General features: G+C 42.8%; 1 protein-coding gene across 1 annotated transcript in view; it reads left to right on the top strand.

Moving 5' to 3' along the window:
- IGFBP3 (insulin like growth factor binding protein 3) overlaps window positions 1-15,548 on the top strand; it is a 29,820-nt gene extending 14,272 nt beyond the window's left edge. The window contains exons 4-5 of the mRNA XM_075272217.1: window positions 2,623-2,742; window positions 14,998-15,548. Coding sequence (XP_075128318.1) covers window positions 2,623-2,742; window positions 14,998-15,123 — 246 coding nt within the window. The 3' untranslated portion in view covers window positions 15,124-15,548. The remainder of the gene's footprint in view (window positions 1-2,622; window positions 2,743-14,997) is intronic.
- Window positions 15,549-15,813: the final 265 nt, after the last annotated feature.

Genomic DNA, 15,813 nt, shown 5'->3' with positions numbered 1-15,813 from the left:
GCTGGAAAAAAAATGGGGATAGGAGAAATACTGCGTTTGCACAACTTCCAGGGGCTTTTAATTATACCATTTGGTGGAATGTCTATTGCATTGATCACTTTGTAACCAAATTGTTAAGGGAGGCGAAAAAAAACATCAGTTTGGTTCAGTGTTTTGATTTTTTGACATTCACAATAACATAAAAATGTTTTTATAATTTTGTAGACTGGGTGATTTTTTTTTTTTTTTTGAGCCCAAGGATACCTAATGTGTATGCATATACTTTTTGGGGGTTTTTTTTTTGTATAAGACTGTCAAAATTTAAAATTTAAACTAGTTCAACAGATAAACAAATTACATAATATAACCACCATCTTCATAGTAATTAAAATAATTTAAAAAAAAAATTCTGTGGTCACCAGAACGGAATAGCTCTAAAATTTTTGTAATTCAGTTTCCACAACAGCTGAGCTTGAAACTTCTTGCTTTAGAAAAGAACTCACTTCAGAGAGCCTAATTAGCATATTGAATGCAGAAACAAATGGTGATTGCATAGGGTTCGGTTGAATCAGTAGAGTGACACTTGTAAAAAGAAAAGGCCAGTGGTATGACTATCGCTGTAGCAGCCAAACTGGCTACTACAGGGCCCTCAACCTAATGGGCCACTGCTTTTTTTTTTTTTTTTTTACATAGGCTGTTAACTGCTGGAGTAACATGGGGAAGTTAGGGCCCTACTTACTTACCAGTCCTCATTTCTGCTCACGGCCACTTCCTCTTCTATTCAACAGGGCTCCCTATGTGTCCCGTATCATGTCAGCATCAGGAAGCCACTGACTGGAACATGATATGGAATGCATAAGGCCCTCTGGCAGGGCTGAACGGGAAGCAGAAGTGGTCATGGCAAGAGCGGGGATCTGTAAGTCCACAGCAAGAGTATCTGTTGGGCAAATCATGGTGATTACGAGGTTCACCTGTAGGTTCTATTTGGCCCAAATACGTCTGAACAGAAAATGCTATTATACTCTGGGGATTCTTCAGACCCCGAAGTATAATGATTGGAGGTCAAGGGGAGGTGAAAAAAAGTTAAAAACCAGTGTTGCTTAACTCTTCTGGGCTCTGGCACAACTCCCTGCTGTCTTCAGGGCTCTTTAGTCACAGATGTCACGTGGTTCAGGCCGGCATGATGCTAGTGTAATCTCATCTGTGACGTCATAGAAGAGGACCGAAGATAGCAGGGAGTTGCACCGGATCCCAGGAGAGGTGAGTAACACAGGTTTTTATGTTTGTCACCCCCCTCAGCCATATTATACTGTGTGCAAGGGCTGTTATGGGACATTATACTCTGTGTAGGGGCCACTATGGGATATTATACTGTGTGGAGTGGCCGCTATGGGATATTATAGTGTGTGTAAATGTGGTTAGTATACCGAAGGGGGCCAGGAAAGTGGCATGGGGCAAAAGTTTGCTATAGGGCCCAATGTGTGCTAGTTAAGCCCCTGTAAAGGGCAATTAACTTGAGGTGGTGAAAACTCTTCTTTAAATGCATATAGAGTATTAGTATCAGAAACAAAGCTGTAGCTACTATAAAAGGGAACCAAAAAATGTTATGATGGTAAAAAGTGGAAATTCACTTAGAGCGAAATAGGACACTTTATTTTTCCTGTTTGTTTTCATAAATCATTAGGGTATCCGGTCGTTTGACATTTGCGACGTACAAATCCTTACCCTTTCTTCACATCTGCGCTCTGTATTCCGTTCGGGGAGTCCGCATGGGGACCCCCGAACGTTATACCAAACGCAACTGCAAGTGGTGTGCAGTGAAAGCACACAGACCCCATAGACTGTAATGGGGTCTATGTGCTCTCCGTGTACTATCCACACGAATCATGTGGACAGGAAAATAGATTGTGAACTACTTTCCTGTCCGCATGAACCCTGCGGAGATCTGGCGGCAAGCACACGGACCCCATTATAGTCTATGGGGTCCGTGTGCTTTCACTGGGACACCACTTGCAGTTGCGTTCGGTATTCTGTTCAAGGATGTCCTCATGTGGACCTCTTCGGAAGGATTACCAATACAGATGTGAACAAGGCCTTACAATTTGGCTATGAATGTCTGATGTACATCGGATATTTGCATCTCTACAATGATTTACATCTTAGAACAGACTCCAAGTTGAAATGTTTAAAAAAAAAACTAAATCTGTAAATTTTTTGCATATAACCCAATTTTAAAAAAATCTATAGTTCTTTTTTGTAATAGAAAAATAATTAATACATTTTTTTTTTTTTTTTGGGGGGGGGGGGGCGGAAAGAAGTGATTTTATTTTACAAAAGTAGTAAAACCTAAAGCTGTACAAACTTTGAACCCAATAATCATACTGATAAGAAGGTAACATTTGTTTATTTAAAAAAAAAAAAAAAAAAGTACAATGTTGCAAAAAAGCAAGCCATTACTATTTCGGCATCAAAATGAGAAAGTTTTGTCTTTTAAAATGTGACCGTAGAGGTAAAACCAAACAAAAAAAAAATCCCACACAAGTGTACTTAAAATGTTAAATACTGTCAATGGTTTACTGTACACTTTAGCAGCCTATTAGAGCAATTCTTATATAAATGAATGCTACATTGTTGTCTTTACAGGGTCCATGTCGAAGAGAAATGGAAAGCATATTAAATCACTTAAAGATCATGAATGTCTTGAGCCCTAGAGGATTTCATATACCAAATTGTGATAAAAAAGGATTTTACAAGAAAAAGCAGGTGAGTTACACTTATTGCATAGTGTTGAATGAAATTTAGGGAAAAAATGTGGTTAAATCTGATATTTTATTTAAATGGAAAATAAATGTAACAAGCAGTGACTGCAACTAATCTACAAATGTCAGTTGGGGACAGTGCTTTATGTGCTGTGGCATTCCTGACAACAGCTTAGCAAGCAAAGAACTTCATCATACACCATCACTCATTGTTGGCACTAACTTTAATACTAGTCTTCATTCGTTTAAAAAAAGCCAAGCTTCTCTATGAAGAATCAGGAGGCTAAGACCAAGATAGATCAGTTCCTTAAATTATAACTGGCTGTTTGAGAGTTCCTAGAAGAACTCAGTTGTATCTCATTACCAAAAGAACATCAGCGAGCTGTTAATCTTTGTATATATCTTTAAAATATTCCATTTACTTGTATACAAGTAAAAAAAAATTTTCAAACATCTTCATAGTTAAAAACTGTTAGCTGTAGATTGTTTTGTAATAAAATTTTCCTTACTCAGAGATGTATGTATTTATGGCTATGCCATTAAATAAGTCAGTGGGCCATATTTAACAAAACTGTTTAAGGCTGGAGCCCCGTGGGGCAGAAACGCAGTGATTTGCAGGAAAAATCGCAGCGTTTTACAGTACTTGCAAAGTGGATGGCATTCATGCGAATCCCATGCCCACTTCGCATAAAAAAATCGCAGCGCGGACACACTGATTTCCAAAACCGTCACGGTTTTGAAAATCGCAACATGTCAATTATATCTACGGAAACGCCAGCGGCTTTCCCGTAGAGAGAGTAAGAGAAAGTCCACGGAGGAAAACTCTGAACTTTATCTTCAAAGTGCTGCGAGAAGAACCGCAATGTCTTCAAGCTGTGGTTGTTCCCGCAGCACTTTTTTCTGCAAGGATTTATAACTGGGCTGAGGCCTACTCCAGATCCGCCCTGGAACACATATATATCAGAAACCTGGGGAAGATATATCTGGACTCCAGCACTTTGCCTTGTCACCTGTTTGCCTGACAGTCAGTCAGAAACGCCCTTTCTCACAGTAGCGTCTATTATGCTGTACTGTGAGAGGTGAGGAATAGAGATGAGCGAACAGTGTTCTATCGAACACATGTTCGATCGGATATCAGGGTGTTCGCCATGTTCGAATCGAATCGAACACCACGTGGTAAAGTGCGCCAAAATTCGATTCCCCTCCCACCTTCCCTGGCGCCTTTTTTGCACCAATAACAGCGCAGGGGAGGTGGGACAGGAACTACGACACTGGGGGCATTGAAAAAAATTGGAAAAAGTCATTGGCTGCCGAAATCAGGTGACCTCCATTTTAGACGAATAGTGGATTTCAAATCCGGGTCATATGAGAATGTGAACTTTGTGACTATGAGACAGGGATAGCTGTACAGGCAGGGATAGCTAGGGATAACCTTTATTTAGGGGGGAATGTTATTAAAAATAACTTTTTGGGGCTCTATCGGGTGTGTAATTGTGATTTTTGTGAGATAAACTTTTTCCCATAGGGATGCATTGGCCAGCGCTGATTGGCCGAATTCCGTACTCTGGCCAATCAGTGCTGGCCAATGCATTCTATTAGCTTGATGAAGCAGAGTGTGCACAAGGGTTCAAGCGCACCCTCGGCTCTGATGTAGCAGAGCCGAGGCTGCACAAGGGTTCAAGCGCACCCTCGGCTCTGATGTAGGAGAGCCGAGGGTGCACTTGAACCCTTGTGCACCCTCAGCTCTGCTACATCAGAGCCGAGGGTGCGCTTGAACCCTTGTGCACACTCTGCTTCATCAAGCTAATAGAATGCATTGGCCAGCGCTGATTGGCCAATGTATTCTATTAGCCTGATGAAGTAGAGCTGAATGTGTGTGCTAAGCACACACATTCAGCTCTACTTCATCGGGCTAATAGAATGCATTGGCCAGCGCTGATTGGCCAGAGTACGGAACTCGACCAATCAGCGCTGGCTCTGCTGGAGGAGGCGGAGTCTAAGATCGCTCCACACCAGTCTCCATTCAGGTCCGACCTTAGACTCCGCCTCCTCCGGCAGAGCCAGCGCTGATTGGCCGAAGGCTGGCCAATGCATTCCTATGCGAATGCAGAGACTTAGCAGTGCTGAGTCAGTTTTGCTCAACTACACATCTGATGCACACTCGGCACTGCTACATCAGATGTAGCAATCTGATGTAGCAGAGCCGAGGGTGCACTAGAACCCCTGTGCAAACTCAGTTCACGCTAATAGAATGCATTGGCCAGCGCTGATTGGCCAATGCATTCTATTAGCCCGATGAAGTAGAGCTGAATGTGTGTGCTAAGCACACACATTCAGCACTGCTTCATCAAGCCAATACAATGCATTAGCCAGTGCTGATTGGCCAGAGTACGGAATTCGGCCAATCAGCGCTGGCTCTGCTGGAGGAGGCGGAGTCTAAGGTCGGACCTGAATGGAGACTGGTGTGGAGCGATCTTAGACTCCGCCTCCTCCAGCAGAGCCAGCGCTGATTGGTCGAGTTCCGTACTCTGGCCAATCAGCGCTGGCCAATGCATTCTATTAGCCCGATGAAGTAGAGCTGAATGTGTGTGCTTAGCACACACATTCAGCTCTACTTCATCAGGCTAATAGAATACATTGGCCAATCAGCGCTGGCCAATGCATTCTATTAGCTTGATGAAGCAGAGTGTGCACAAGGGTTCAAGCGCACCCTCGGCTCTGATGTAGCAGAGCTGAGGGTGCACAAGGGTTCAAGTGCACCCTCGGCTCTCCTACATCAGAGCCGAGGGTGCGCTTGAACCCTTGTGCACACTCTGCTTCATCAAGCTAATAGAATGCATTGGCCAGCACTGATTGGCCAGAGTACGGAATTCGGCCAATCAGCGCTGGCCAATGCATTCTATTAGCCCGATGAAGTAGAGCTGAATGTGTGTGCTAAGCACACACATTCAGCACTGCTTCATCACGCCAATACAATGCATTAGCCAGTGCTGATTGGCCAGAGTACGGAATTCGGCCAATCAGCGCTGGCTCTGCTGGAGGAGGCGGAGTCTAAGATCGCTCCACACCAGTCTCCATTCAGGTCCGACCTTAGACTCCGCCTCCTCCAGCAGAGCCAGCGCTGATTGGTCGAGTTCCGTACTCTGGCCAATCAGCGCTGGCCAATGCATTCTATTAGCCCGATGAAGTAGAGCTGAATGTGTGTGCTTAGCACACACATTCAGCTCTACTTCATCGGGCTAATAGAATGCATTGGCCAGCGCTGATTGGCCGAATTCCGTACTCTGGCCAATCAGCACTGGCTAATGCATTGTATTGGCTTGATGAAGCAGTGCTGAATGTGTGTGCTTAGCACACACATTCAGCTCTACTTCATCGGGCTAATAGAATGCATTGGCCAGCGCTGATTGGCCGAATTCCGTACTCTGGCCAATCAGCACTGGCTAATGCATTGTATTGGCTTGATGAAGCAGTGCTGAATGTGTGTGCTTAGCACACACATTCAGCTCTACTTCATCGGGCTAATAGAATGCATTGGCCAATCAGCGCTGGCCAATGCATTCTATTAGCGTGAACTGAGTTTGCACAGGGGTTCTAGTGCACCCTCGGCTCTGCTACATCAGATTGCTACATCTGATGTAGCAGTGCCGAGTGTGCATCAGATGTGTAGTTGAGCAAAACTGACTCAGCACTGCTAAGTCTGCATTCGCATAGGAATGCATTGGCCAGCCTTCGGCCAATCAGCGCTGGCTCTGCCGGAGGAGGCGGAGTCTAAGGTCGGACCTGAATGGAGACTGGTGTGGAGCGACCTTAGACTCCGCCTCCTCCAGCAGAGCCAGCGCTGATTGGCCGAATTCCGTACTCTGGCCAATCAGCACTGGCTAATGCATTGTATTGGCTTGATGAAGCAGTGCTGAATGTGTGTGCTTAGCACACACATTCAGCTCTACTTCATCGGGCTAATAGAATGCATTGGCCAGCGCTGATTGGCCGAATTCCGTACTCTGGCCAATCAGCACTGGCTAATGCATTGTATTGGCTTGATGAAGCAGTGCTGAATGTGTGTGCTTAGCACACACATTCAGCTCTACTTCATCGGGCTAATAGAATGCATTGGCCAATCAGCGCTGGCCAATGCATTCTATTAGCGTGAACTGAGTTTGCACAGGGGTTCTAGTGCACCCTCGGCTCTGCTACATCAGATTGCTACATCTGATGTAGCAGTGCCGAGTGTGCATCAGATGTGTAGTTGAGCAAAACTGACTCAGCACTGCTAAGTCTGCATTCGCATAGGAATGCATTGGCCAGCCTTCGGCCAATCAGCGCTGGCTCTGCCGGAGGAGGCGGAGTCTAAGGTCGGACCTGAATGGAGACTGGTGTGGAGCGACCTTAGACTCCGCCTCCTCCAGCAGAGCCAGCGCTGATTGGCCGAATTCCGTACTCTGGCCAATCAGCACTGGCTAATGCATTGTATTGGCTTGATGAAGCAGTGCTGAATGTGTGTGCTTAGCACACACATTCAGCTCTACTTCATCGGGCTAATAGAATGCATTGGCCAGCGCTGATTGGCCGAATTCCGTACTCTGGCCAATCAGCACTGGCTAATGCATTGTATTGGCTTGATGAAGCAGTGCTGAATGTGTGTGCTTAGCACACACATTCAGCTCTACTTCATCGGGCTAATAGAATGCATTGGCCAATCAGCGCTGGCCAATGCATTCTATTAGCGTGAACTGAGTTTGCACAGGGGTTCTAGTGCACCCTCGGCTCTGCTACATCAGATTGCTACATCTGATGTAGCAGTGCCGAGTGTGCATCAGATGTGTAGTTGAGCAAAACTGACTCAGCACTGCTAAGTCTGCATTCGCATAGGAATGCATTGGCCAGCCTTCGGCCAATCAGCGCTGGCTCTGCCGGAGGAGGCGGAGTCTAAGGTCGGACCTGAATGGAGACTGGTGTGGAGCTATCTTAGACTCCGCCTCCTCCAGCAGAGCCAGCGCTGATTGGTCGAGTTCCGTACTCTGGCCAATCAGCACTGGCCAATGCATTTCTATGGGGAAAAGTTAGCTTGCGAAAATCGCAAACTGACAGGGATTTCCATGAAATAAAGTGACTTTTATGCCCCCAGACATGCTTCCCCTGCTGTCCCAGTGTCATTCCAGGGTGTTGGTATCATTTCCTGGGGTGTCATAGTGGACTTGGTGACCCTCCAGACACGAATTTGGGTTTCCCCCTTAACGAGTTTATGTTCCCCATAGACTATAATGGGGTTCGAAACCCATTCGAACACTCGAACAGTGAGCGGCTGTTCGAATCGAATTTCGAACCTCGAACATTTTAGTGTTCGCTCATCTCTAGTGAGGAACACACAGCTCAGCGTCATGGCTGGGCGGTAAGTAACACCCCCTCTCACAGTACAGCACTATAGATGCTAATGTGAGGAAGGGCGTTCCTGACTGACTGTCTGAAGCGCCCTTCTGACAGTGAAGAGCTATGGTACCGGCAACGATAGCTCTTCACTGGGGGCCACAATGTGAATGAAGCAAAACTTATATACAGTCCTATGAAAAAGTTTGGGCACCCCTATTAATCTTAATCATTTTTTGTTCTAAATATTTTGGTGTTTGCAACAGCCATTTCAGTTTGATATATCTAATAACTGATGGACACAGTAATATTTCAGGATTGAAATGAGGTTTATTGTACTAACAGAAAATGTGCAATATGCATTAAACCAAAATTTGACCGGTGCAAAAGTATGGGCACCCTTATCATTTTATTGATTTGAATTCCCCTAACTACTTTTTACTGACTTACTGAAGCACAAAATTGGTTTTGTAACCTCAGTGAGCTTTGAACTTCATAGCCAGATGTATCCAATCATAAGAAAAGGTATTTAAGGTGGCCAATTGCAAGTTGATCTCCTATTTGAATCTCCTCTGAAGAGTGGCATCATGGGCTACTCAAAACAACTCTCAAATGATCTGAAAACAAAGATTGTTCAACATAGTTGTTCAGGGGAAGGATACAAAAAGTTGTCTCAGAGATTTAACCTGTCAGTTTCCACTGTGAGGAACATAGTAAGTAAATGGAAGACCACAGGGACAGTTCTTGTTAAGCCCAGAAGTGGCAGGCCAAGAAAAATATCAGAAAGGCAGAGAAGAAGAATGGTGAGAACAGTCAAGGACAATCCACAGACCACCTCCAAAGAGCTGCAGCATCATCTTGCTGCAGATGGTGTCACTGTGCATCGGTCAACTATACAGCGCACTTTGCACAAATAGAAGCTGTATGGGAGAGTGATGAGAAAGAAGCCGTTTCTGCACGTACGCCACAAATAGAGTTGCCTGAGGTATGAAAAAGCACATTTGGACAAGGCAGCTTCATTTTGGAAACAAAAATTGAGTTGTTTGGTTATAAAAAAAGGCGTTATGCATGGCGTCCAAAAAGAAACAGCATTCCAAGAAAAACACATGCTACCCACTGTAAAATTTGGTGGAGGTTCCATCATGCTTTGGGGCTGTGTGGCCAATGCCGGCATCGGGAATCTTGTTAAAGTTGAGAGTCGCATGGATTCCACTCAGTATCAGCAGATTCTTGAGAATAATGTTCAAGAATCAGTGACGAAGTTGAAGTTACGCCGGGGATGGATATTTCAGCAAGACAATGATCCAAAACACCGCTCCAAATCCTCAGGCATTCATGCAGAGGAACAATTACAATGTTCTGGAATGGCCATCCCAGTCCCCAGACCTGAATATCATTGAACATCTGTGGGATGATTTGAAGCGGGCTGTCCATGCTCGGCGACCATCTAACTTAACTGAACTTGAATTGTTTGTCCAAAATACCTTTATCCAGGAACTGATTAAAAGCTACAGGAAGCGACTAGAGGCTGTTATCTTTGCAAAAGGAGGATCTACTAAATATTAATGTCACTTTTCTGTTGAGGTGCCCATACTTTTGCACCGGTCAAATTTTGGTTTAATGCATATTGCACATTTTCTGTTAGTACAATAAACCTCATTTCAATCCTGAAATATTACTGTGTCCATCAGTTATTAGATATATCAAACTGAAATGGCTGTTGCAAATACCAAAATATTTAGAACTAAAAATGATTAAGATTAATAGGGGTGCCCAAACTTTTTCATAGGACTGTATTTTTACCCTCTCTGAGTTAATAAAAGTTAATCAATGAAATATACTCCAAAATTGGTGCCATTAAACACAACAACTTGTACTGCAAACAAAAAATAAGCAAAAGCTATGGCTCTTGGTATGAAATGACAGGAAACTGGAAAATGGATTAGTCATTAAGCAGTTAATAAAGACTCTCTTAATTATAGCAATTAATCTCCTCTTTCTCATATGTTTACACATACTGTAGCTGTAGAGTTTTACAAAGAAAATCTATACAGATGTAGCAAGCTCAACAACCAACGTAGTCACAGCATGCAAGCAGGGTGACTTCTTTGGGTCCATTCATATGGAGTAAATGCACGCTCATTTTGGCTAAATACACGTGTAAAGAATACAAGTGTAAAAATAAGACTCCCATTGACTTCAATGACATTTTTTACATGTGTAAAAAAAACGCATTAAAAAATGTGCGTTTTTTGATGAGTTTTTTACACGTGTAAAAAATGTTATTGAAGACAATGGGAGACTTATTTACACTTGTATTCTTTACACACACATGTATTTTGCCAAAATGAGCGCGCATTTACTCCGTGTGAATGGACCCTTTAAGTGCCAGAATTGCTGACGGCTCAGCCTAAAGCTTGCAACTGTGACAGACTATTTTACATGGGGTAGTCTGAGGTTACTTCAGTTTATAATTAGTCCATGTTCAAAAGTAGGCCATTAAACTTACGTAATACTGAACCGAACCACCTGATGTAATGCAGTCACTCACAGCCACAAATTGTGATTTTTGGCTTTAGATTGTAACTCCCATTTTGTTATTTTGCTGGATGGGGTTTTGCTGACCATTTTTGTAATGTATTTTATTATCCTATCTAACTTCCTTATAAATAGAAAACTGGTTGCAGCATTCTCCTTAGCAACCCTCTAACTGAGCTATTACTAGGGAAAGTACATATGTGCTGTGAATACCACAGGGTGGATGGTCACTGCAAATGGCTGGATCTTCAGTTGTATACCACCTAGAAAAATGTTTGATATGCTAGAAGTGCCTGCCTCCCAGCGACATCCTGTCCTGTAGTATAATCTATATGGAACGGTATTTCACTAGGAGACATGAACTCTTAGGGTCAGTTCACACGTGAAAACCGCCTAGCTTATTTGTGCGAGGTAAAAAACCTTGAGGAGTTTTTTTTATGCTGTTTTTTTGCATTCCACGCGGTTTTTGACGAGGTTTTTGACGCGGTTTTCGCTAGCGGTTTTCGCTAGGGTTTTTTTTTTCCTATATGTGCTATAGAAACTGCAGGCGAAAACCGCGCGTTTTTTTGCAAAAAACCGCGCGGTTTTGTGTGCAAAAAACCGCGCGGTTTTTTACCGCGCGGTTTTCGCCTCCCATTCACTTCTATGCAATTCTTCAGGCGTTTTCCGCCTGAAGAAAGGTCATGTCGCTTCTTCAGGCGGAAAACGCTAGGAGGAAAAAAAAAGCTAGTGGTCTACATAGACCACCATGTTAAAGGAGAGGTTTTTGAAGCGAATTCCGCTGTCAAAAACCTCCCCTTTGCCCACGTGTGAACTAGCCCTAAGATGATGCTAAGTATAATTCTAGGACCCCTTCTCCTGGCATGATGTTGAGGCCAGTAAATCTGTCAAACACATGGACCAAGTTTCACGTGTGAAACTAGAGTAATACTAAGTCTCAAACTTGGTAATGGCTGCTGTCAGTTCAATAGCGGCCATAGCTAAGACTGCATTTAATTTTACATTTATTTGGATAGAAACGGCAACTGAACATCTCCTGCACGAATAAGTACGATGTGATAGAAGGAAATCGGCTAGCAACACTCCTTAGATACTAAAAGTCCAACTTTAATTTAATTAAAAAACAGAGTTCACACAGTTTTCTTTTAATGCACTCCCTTTATATGTTTTTCTTCTTGGCACTTTTTTCTATTGTGTGAACTCTGTTTTTTAATGGATTAAATTAAGGAGTACCTAAGGAGTGTTGCAAGCCGATTTCCTTCTATCTCATCGTACCTATGGTCAGCCCTCCTATAGTCCGGAGGGAAGGTTTGGCACCTCGAAGATTTATGCTCGGTGATGTGGTAAGAAAACAGTCTACTTTTCTATGTTTTGAACAATGCACAAATGTACAGCACCATTCTTGGTGCTGAAGGGGCTGCTGGGCTCTTGGAATTGCTGCAGCCTCTTCAAACAACTGATTGGCTGGGGGCCTGGGGGTCAGACTCTTGACTTTGGACAGCAAATTGCCCTGTGACCCAAAGTATCAATTATCTTGATTCTGTGAGTCACTTCTTCACCATGGGATTACTGTCCTAACTTTAAAATCCCATATTCAGCTTGCCCAATACCCAAACTGGGCTTTAAGACTATATACTTCTTGTACTACGTACTTCTTGGCTGCTTTTTTTTTTTTTTGTCTATTTCTGTCCCTGGCTAGTATGCTACTCCCCCCAGCAGGCCACTCCGAAGAAGATGGCTAATGCTACCACAGAGTTGAAAAATCTGGGATTTCTATGGGCAGTTGAAACTACAATATATTATGTTTTCCCCTCATTTATCTTTGAGGACAGCAAAGGGATCTTGGTTATACATTCCTTATAATACACTTCGCTGGGACCACCACACGCTTTATATATATGTATCTAGCATTTGGTTGCTTACATACTTTTAGGAAGAGTAACTATTTAATGCTCCAAGAATATCCAATGGGGCATTACGAGAACTCCCACCATTATTGTTAACCCACTATAGGTAGCTATGCTACATAGTCAGGACCAATATTTTTAAACTCAGATAAAAAAATAAATAAATAAAGCCCAAGACACAAACCATTCAAGAATAAAGATTTTGCCACAGTGAGTATAGCCTTTAAGATGTTATGCAGTTGTTTCAAATTGATGGCGGTCTTTAAAATAAATTTCAATATTATTAGATCAGTGGGGTCCGACTCAGTTGGCAGTCAGCTGTATGAAGGAGCTGCAGTTCTCTAGCAAGTGCTGTGTCCTCTTCATTCTTTACTAGACACAGATTTGAACTTTTCGTTGCATTTGTTCATACTAGAAGTTGGACCCTCACTGATTTAATAATGGGACCCACCATACTGTCTGTCAGCCTGATAACATAAAATATCCTCACACAAATGTTAAGATTTTTTTCATACATAAACCTTCAATACACATTTTTGGCATTAAACAGACATTTCAAATCCTCAAGACATGCTGACCTTTTTGGCTGCATACTTGGCAACTAACTTGGGTATATAGGTTTACCTAGTCATGGACAATGTGCCATTTTACTCTTGACAAAAAAAATCTTGGCAATACATCATTGCTATTTTTAACATATCTTGAAATAAACTTTTATTAGACATAATAAGGATTTTATTTTTTTTTTTTCTGTGTGTGTGTTTTCCATTTTGTATGTCACTATATATTTAATTCTGGTCACTAAGCCTCACAATTAGAAATAATGTTTAGAAGATTCCCACGGAGTCTGTTTCTTTGGAGAAAAAAAAATCTGACTCCCACTGAAACGATTGGGGGGAAAAAATGTCAGATGTTTTTTGTAGAAGGATTTTGAGGCAGACCCTTTAAACTTAAACTATTACTCCCCTCTGGCTATAGCTTCCAGTGGCAGCAGCTCCATTCAGGTCCCTTGACTACCATCAGCAGTGATGTCTTATTTTTTGTAGAAGACCTCTGCAGCCAATCATAAGCCTAAGCAGAGACCTCCTCACAAATAGCATGTGAGTGCTGTGAAGTGGCATTTCTACCAATCTCTGCCTCACCGGTCACCTCTTAGGGTCCATTCACACGGAGGAAAGTGGTGAGGAATTTGGTATGGAATTTTCCACTCTGAAAAAAAAAGCTTCTAGTGGAAAAAAAAAAAAGCTAGCGGAACCCATTGAAATCAATGGGAGGCTTTTATTTTTTTCAGCGTGGAAAATTTCACACCAAATTCCTCACCGTTTTCCTCCGCGTGAATGGACCCTAAAACGACCAGAATAACAGAGCTGCTGGCGGTGGGTGGAAACAGAGTCCTAGGAAAAGGCCTGTATTAGTTTATGTTTAAAGGCCCCTTTAAGATTTGGTTGCAATTTTTTACATCCTATATCTACATCAACTACATGAATGTGTTTTTGCTATGATTGTGTTTTACATGTGAAACGTTTGTTTCATGTTTCACCTGTAAAATTAAAAGCAAACCTGAAAACCATAAGCAATTTTTTTCCCCTCGATGCTATACCCATCTCTGGTGTCTGTATATACCATGAGGCTAAGGCCCCACATAGCGGGTGACAACAATAAAGCACTGCTGGAAAAACTGTAGTGGCAATGCATCGCCATTTGGCAAGCCACAGCATTTACGCCACGTGGGCCCCCGGCCAGTGCTGCACCTCCCATGAGGCGACCTGAAGCGACCGCTTCAGGCGGCGCTATGCCAGGGCCACGGGGAGAGCGGCATTTTTGCTGACCTAAGCCAGTCCAGGACAAGCTGTCCTGGACTGGTTTAGGGTCACCGTCACTGAGCGGTGGATTGGGGAGGCCGCTGGAGCAGCGCTGCTCCAGCAGCCGCCCCTCACGCTCAGGCAGAGAGAAGGTCCTCTCCCTGCTTGCTCTCTGCCTGCTAAAGACGATCACTCTGCACGGCCCCGCCCCCTCCGCTCAGCCCTGCCCCCTTCCGCTTGGCCCCGCCTGCTCGGCCCCCTCTTCCGGGAGGGGGGGGGGGCGGCTTTCTGACATCCGCTTCAGGCGGCAGAAAGCTATGGTTCACCCCTGCCCCCGGCCTAATTGTTCTGATAAGTAGTACTCAAAGAAATTATTTTATATACTTCAATATCTATATTTGCTGTCTTAACCACTTGCTCCGCTTTGTGTGAGTACTTTGAACACCAAAAAGTTTGTAAAAAGCCAAACACCACAACACAGGCAGTTTCTAAACAGAATATGGGGCAGAATAATTCACAAGGTGAAATGAGCTTTAACCACTTGCTGGAATAAGTACATGAGTGTGTAAACCTCATATCTAAGAATACTAGGGTATTAGCTGTGATTTTACCGTCTCTTTACATTTTAATGTTTTTATTCTGCAGTGCCGTCCATCAAAAGGCAGAAAAAGAGGAAATTGCTGGTGTGTGGATAAGTATGGGCAACCTCTTCCAGGATATGATATGAATAACAAGGGAGATGCCAACTGCTATAACTTGGAAACCAAATGAGTTACCGGATTGGATCATTGATGAAAAAAGGACGTATGTAGAAATGCTATTGGAAGGAAAAGAAAAACAAACCATTACTTGATCTGAAACTGCAAACTTAACTTTACATCGAGGTTGAATATTTTATATTGTGGACATCACAGCTGAAACTTGCCACTGAATAATCTTGCAGCTTCAGCTATGACTTGCCTTGTTATGCACTATTGACCCTAAAAAGTGACCTGGGGAGTTAAAAAAAGAACTTCATTATGGATTCAGGAAAAAAGACACCTATGACCAATTCAGTTTTACAATGTACTGGATCTTTTTACATGTGGATGAAGCTTCTTTTTTTTTTTTCTTTCCCTTCTCCTTTTCAGTAAATTTTTTTGGGAAATTTATCTGCACGGGTAACTTTTTTTTTTTTTTTTTTTTGTCTTACGAGAATTTGCCATTTTCTGTCTAAATATATTATGAATATTGTTAGTCTGTATTTAATATATTTTTATATAAACTTTAAACATAAATTATACTTTATTGACCCTTAAAGCCTTTTCATTTATAGTAATTGTGGGAAATTAAGCACAGATTCCTCTGTGTACAATGGAATTAAAACCAAGATTTTGCACCCTTAAATGCAATAGCACTATCTGTGTGGCATTATTAAACATTTATATTTATATTGTTCCTGTGGGTCCTTTAAAATACATC

The sequence above is a fragment of the Leptodactylus fuscus genome, chromosome 4, assembly GCF_031893055.1.
Source record: "Leptodactylus fuscus isolate aLepFus1 chromosome 4, aLepFus1.hap2, whole genome shotgun sequence".
NCBI lineage: Eukaryota > Metazoa > Chordata > Amphibia > Anura > Leptodactylidae > Leptodactylus > Leptodactylus fuscus.
Note: the sequence above shows the minus strand (reverse complement) of the source record. Positions and strands in the feature narration are given on the sequence as shown.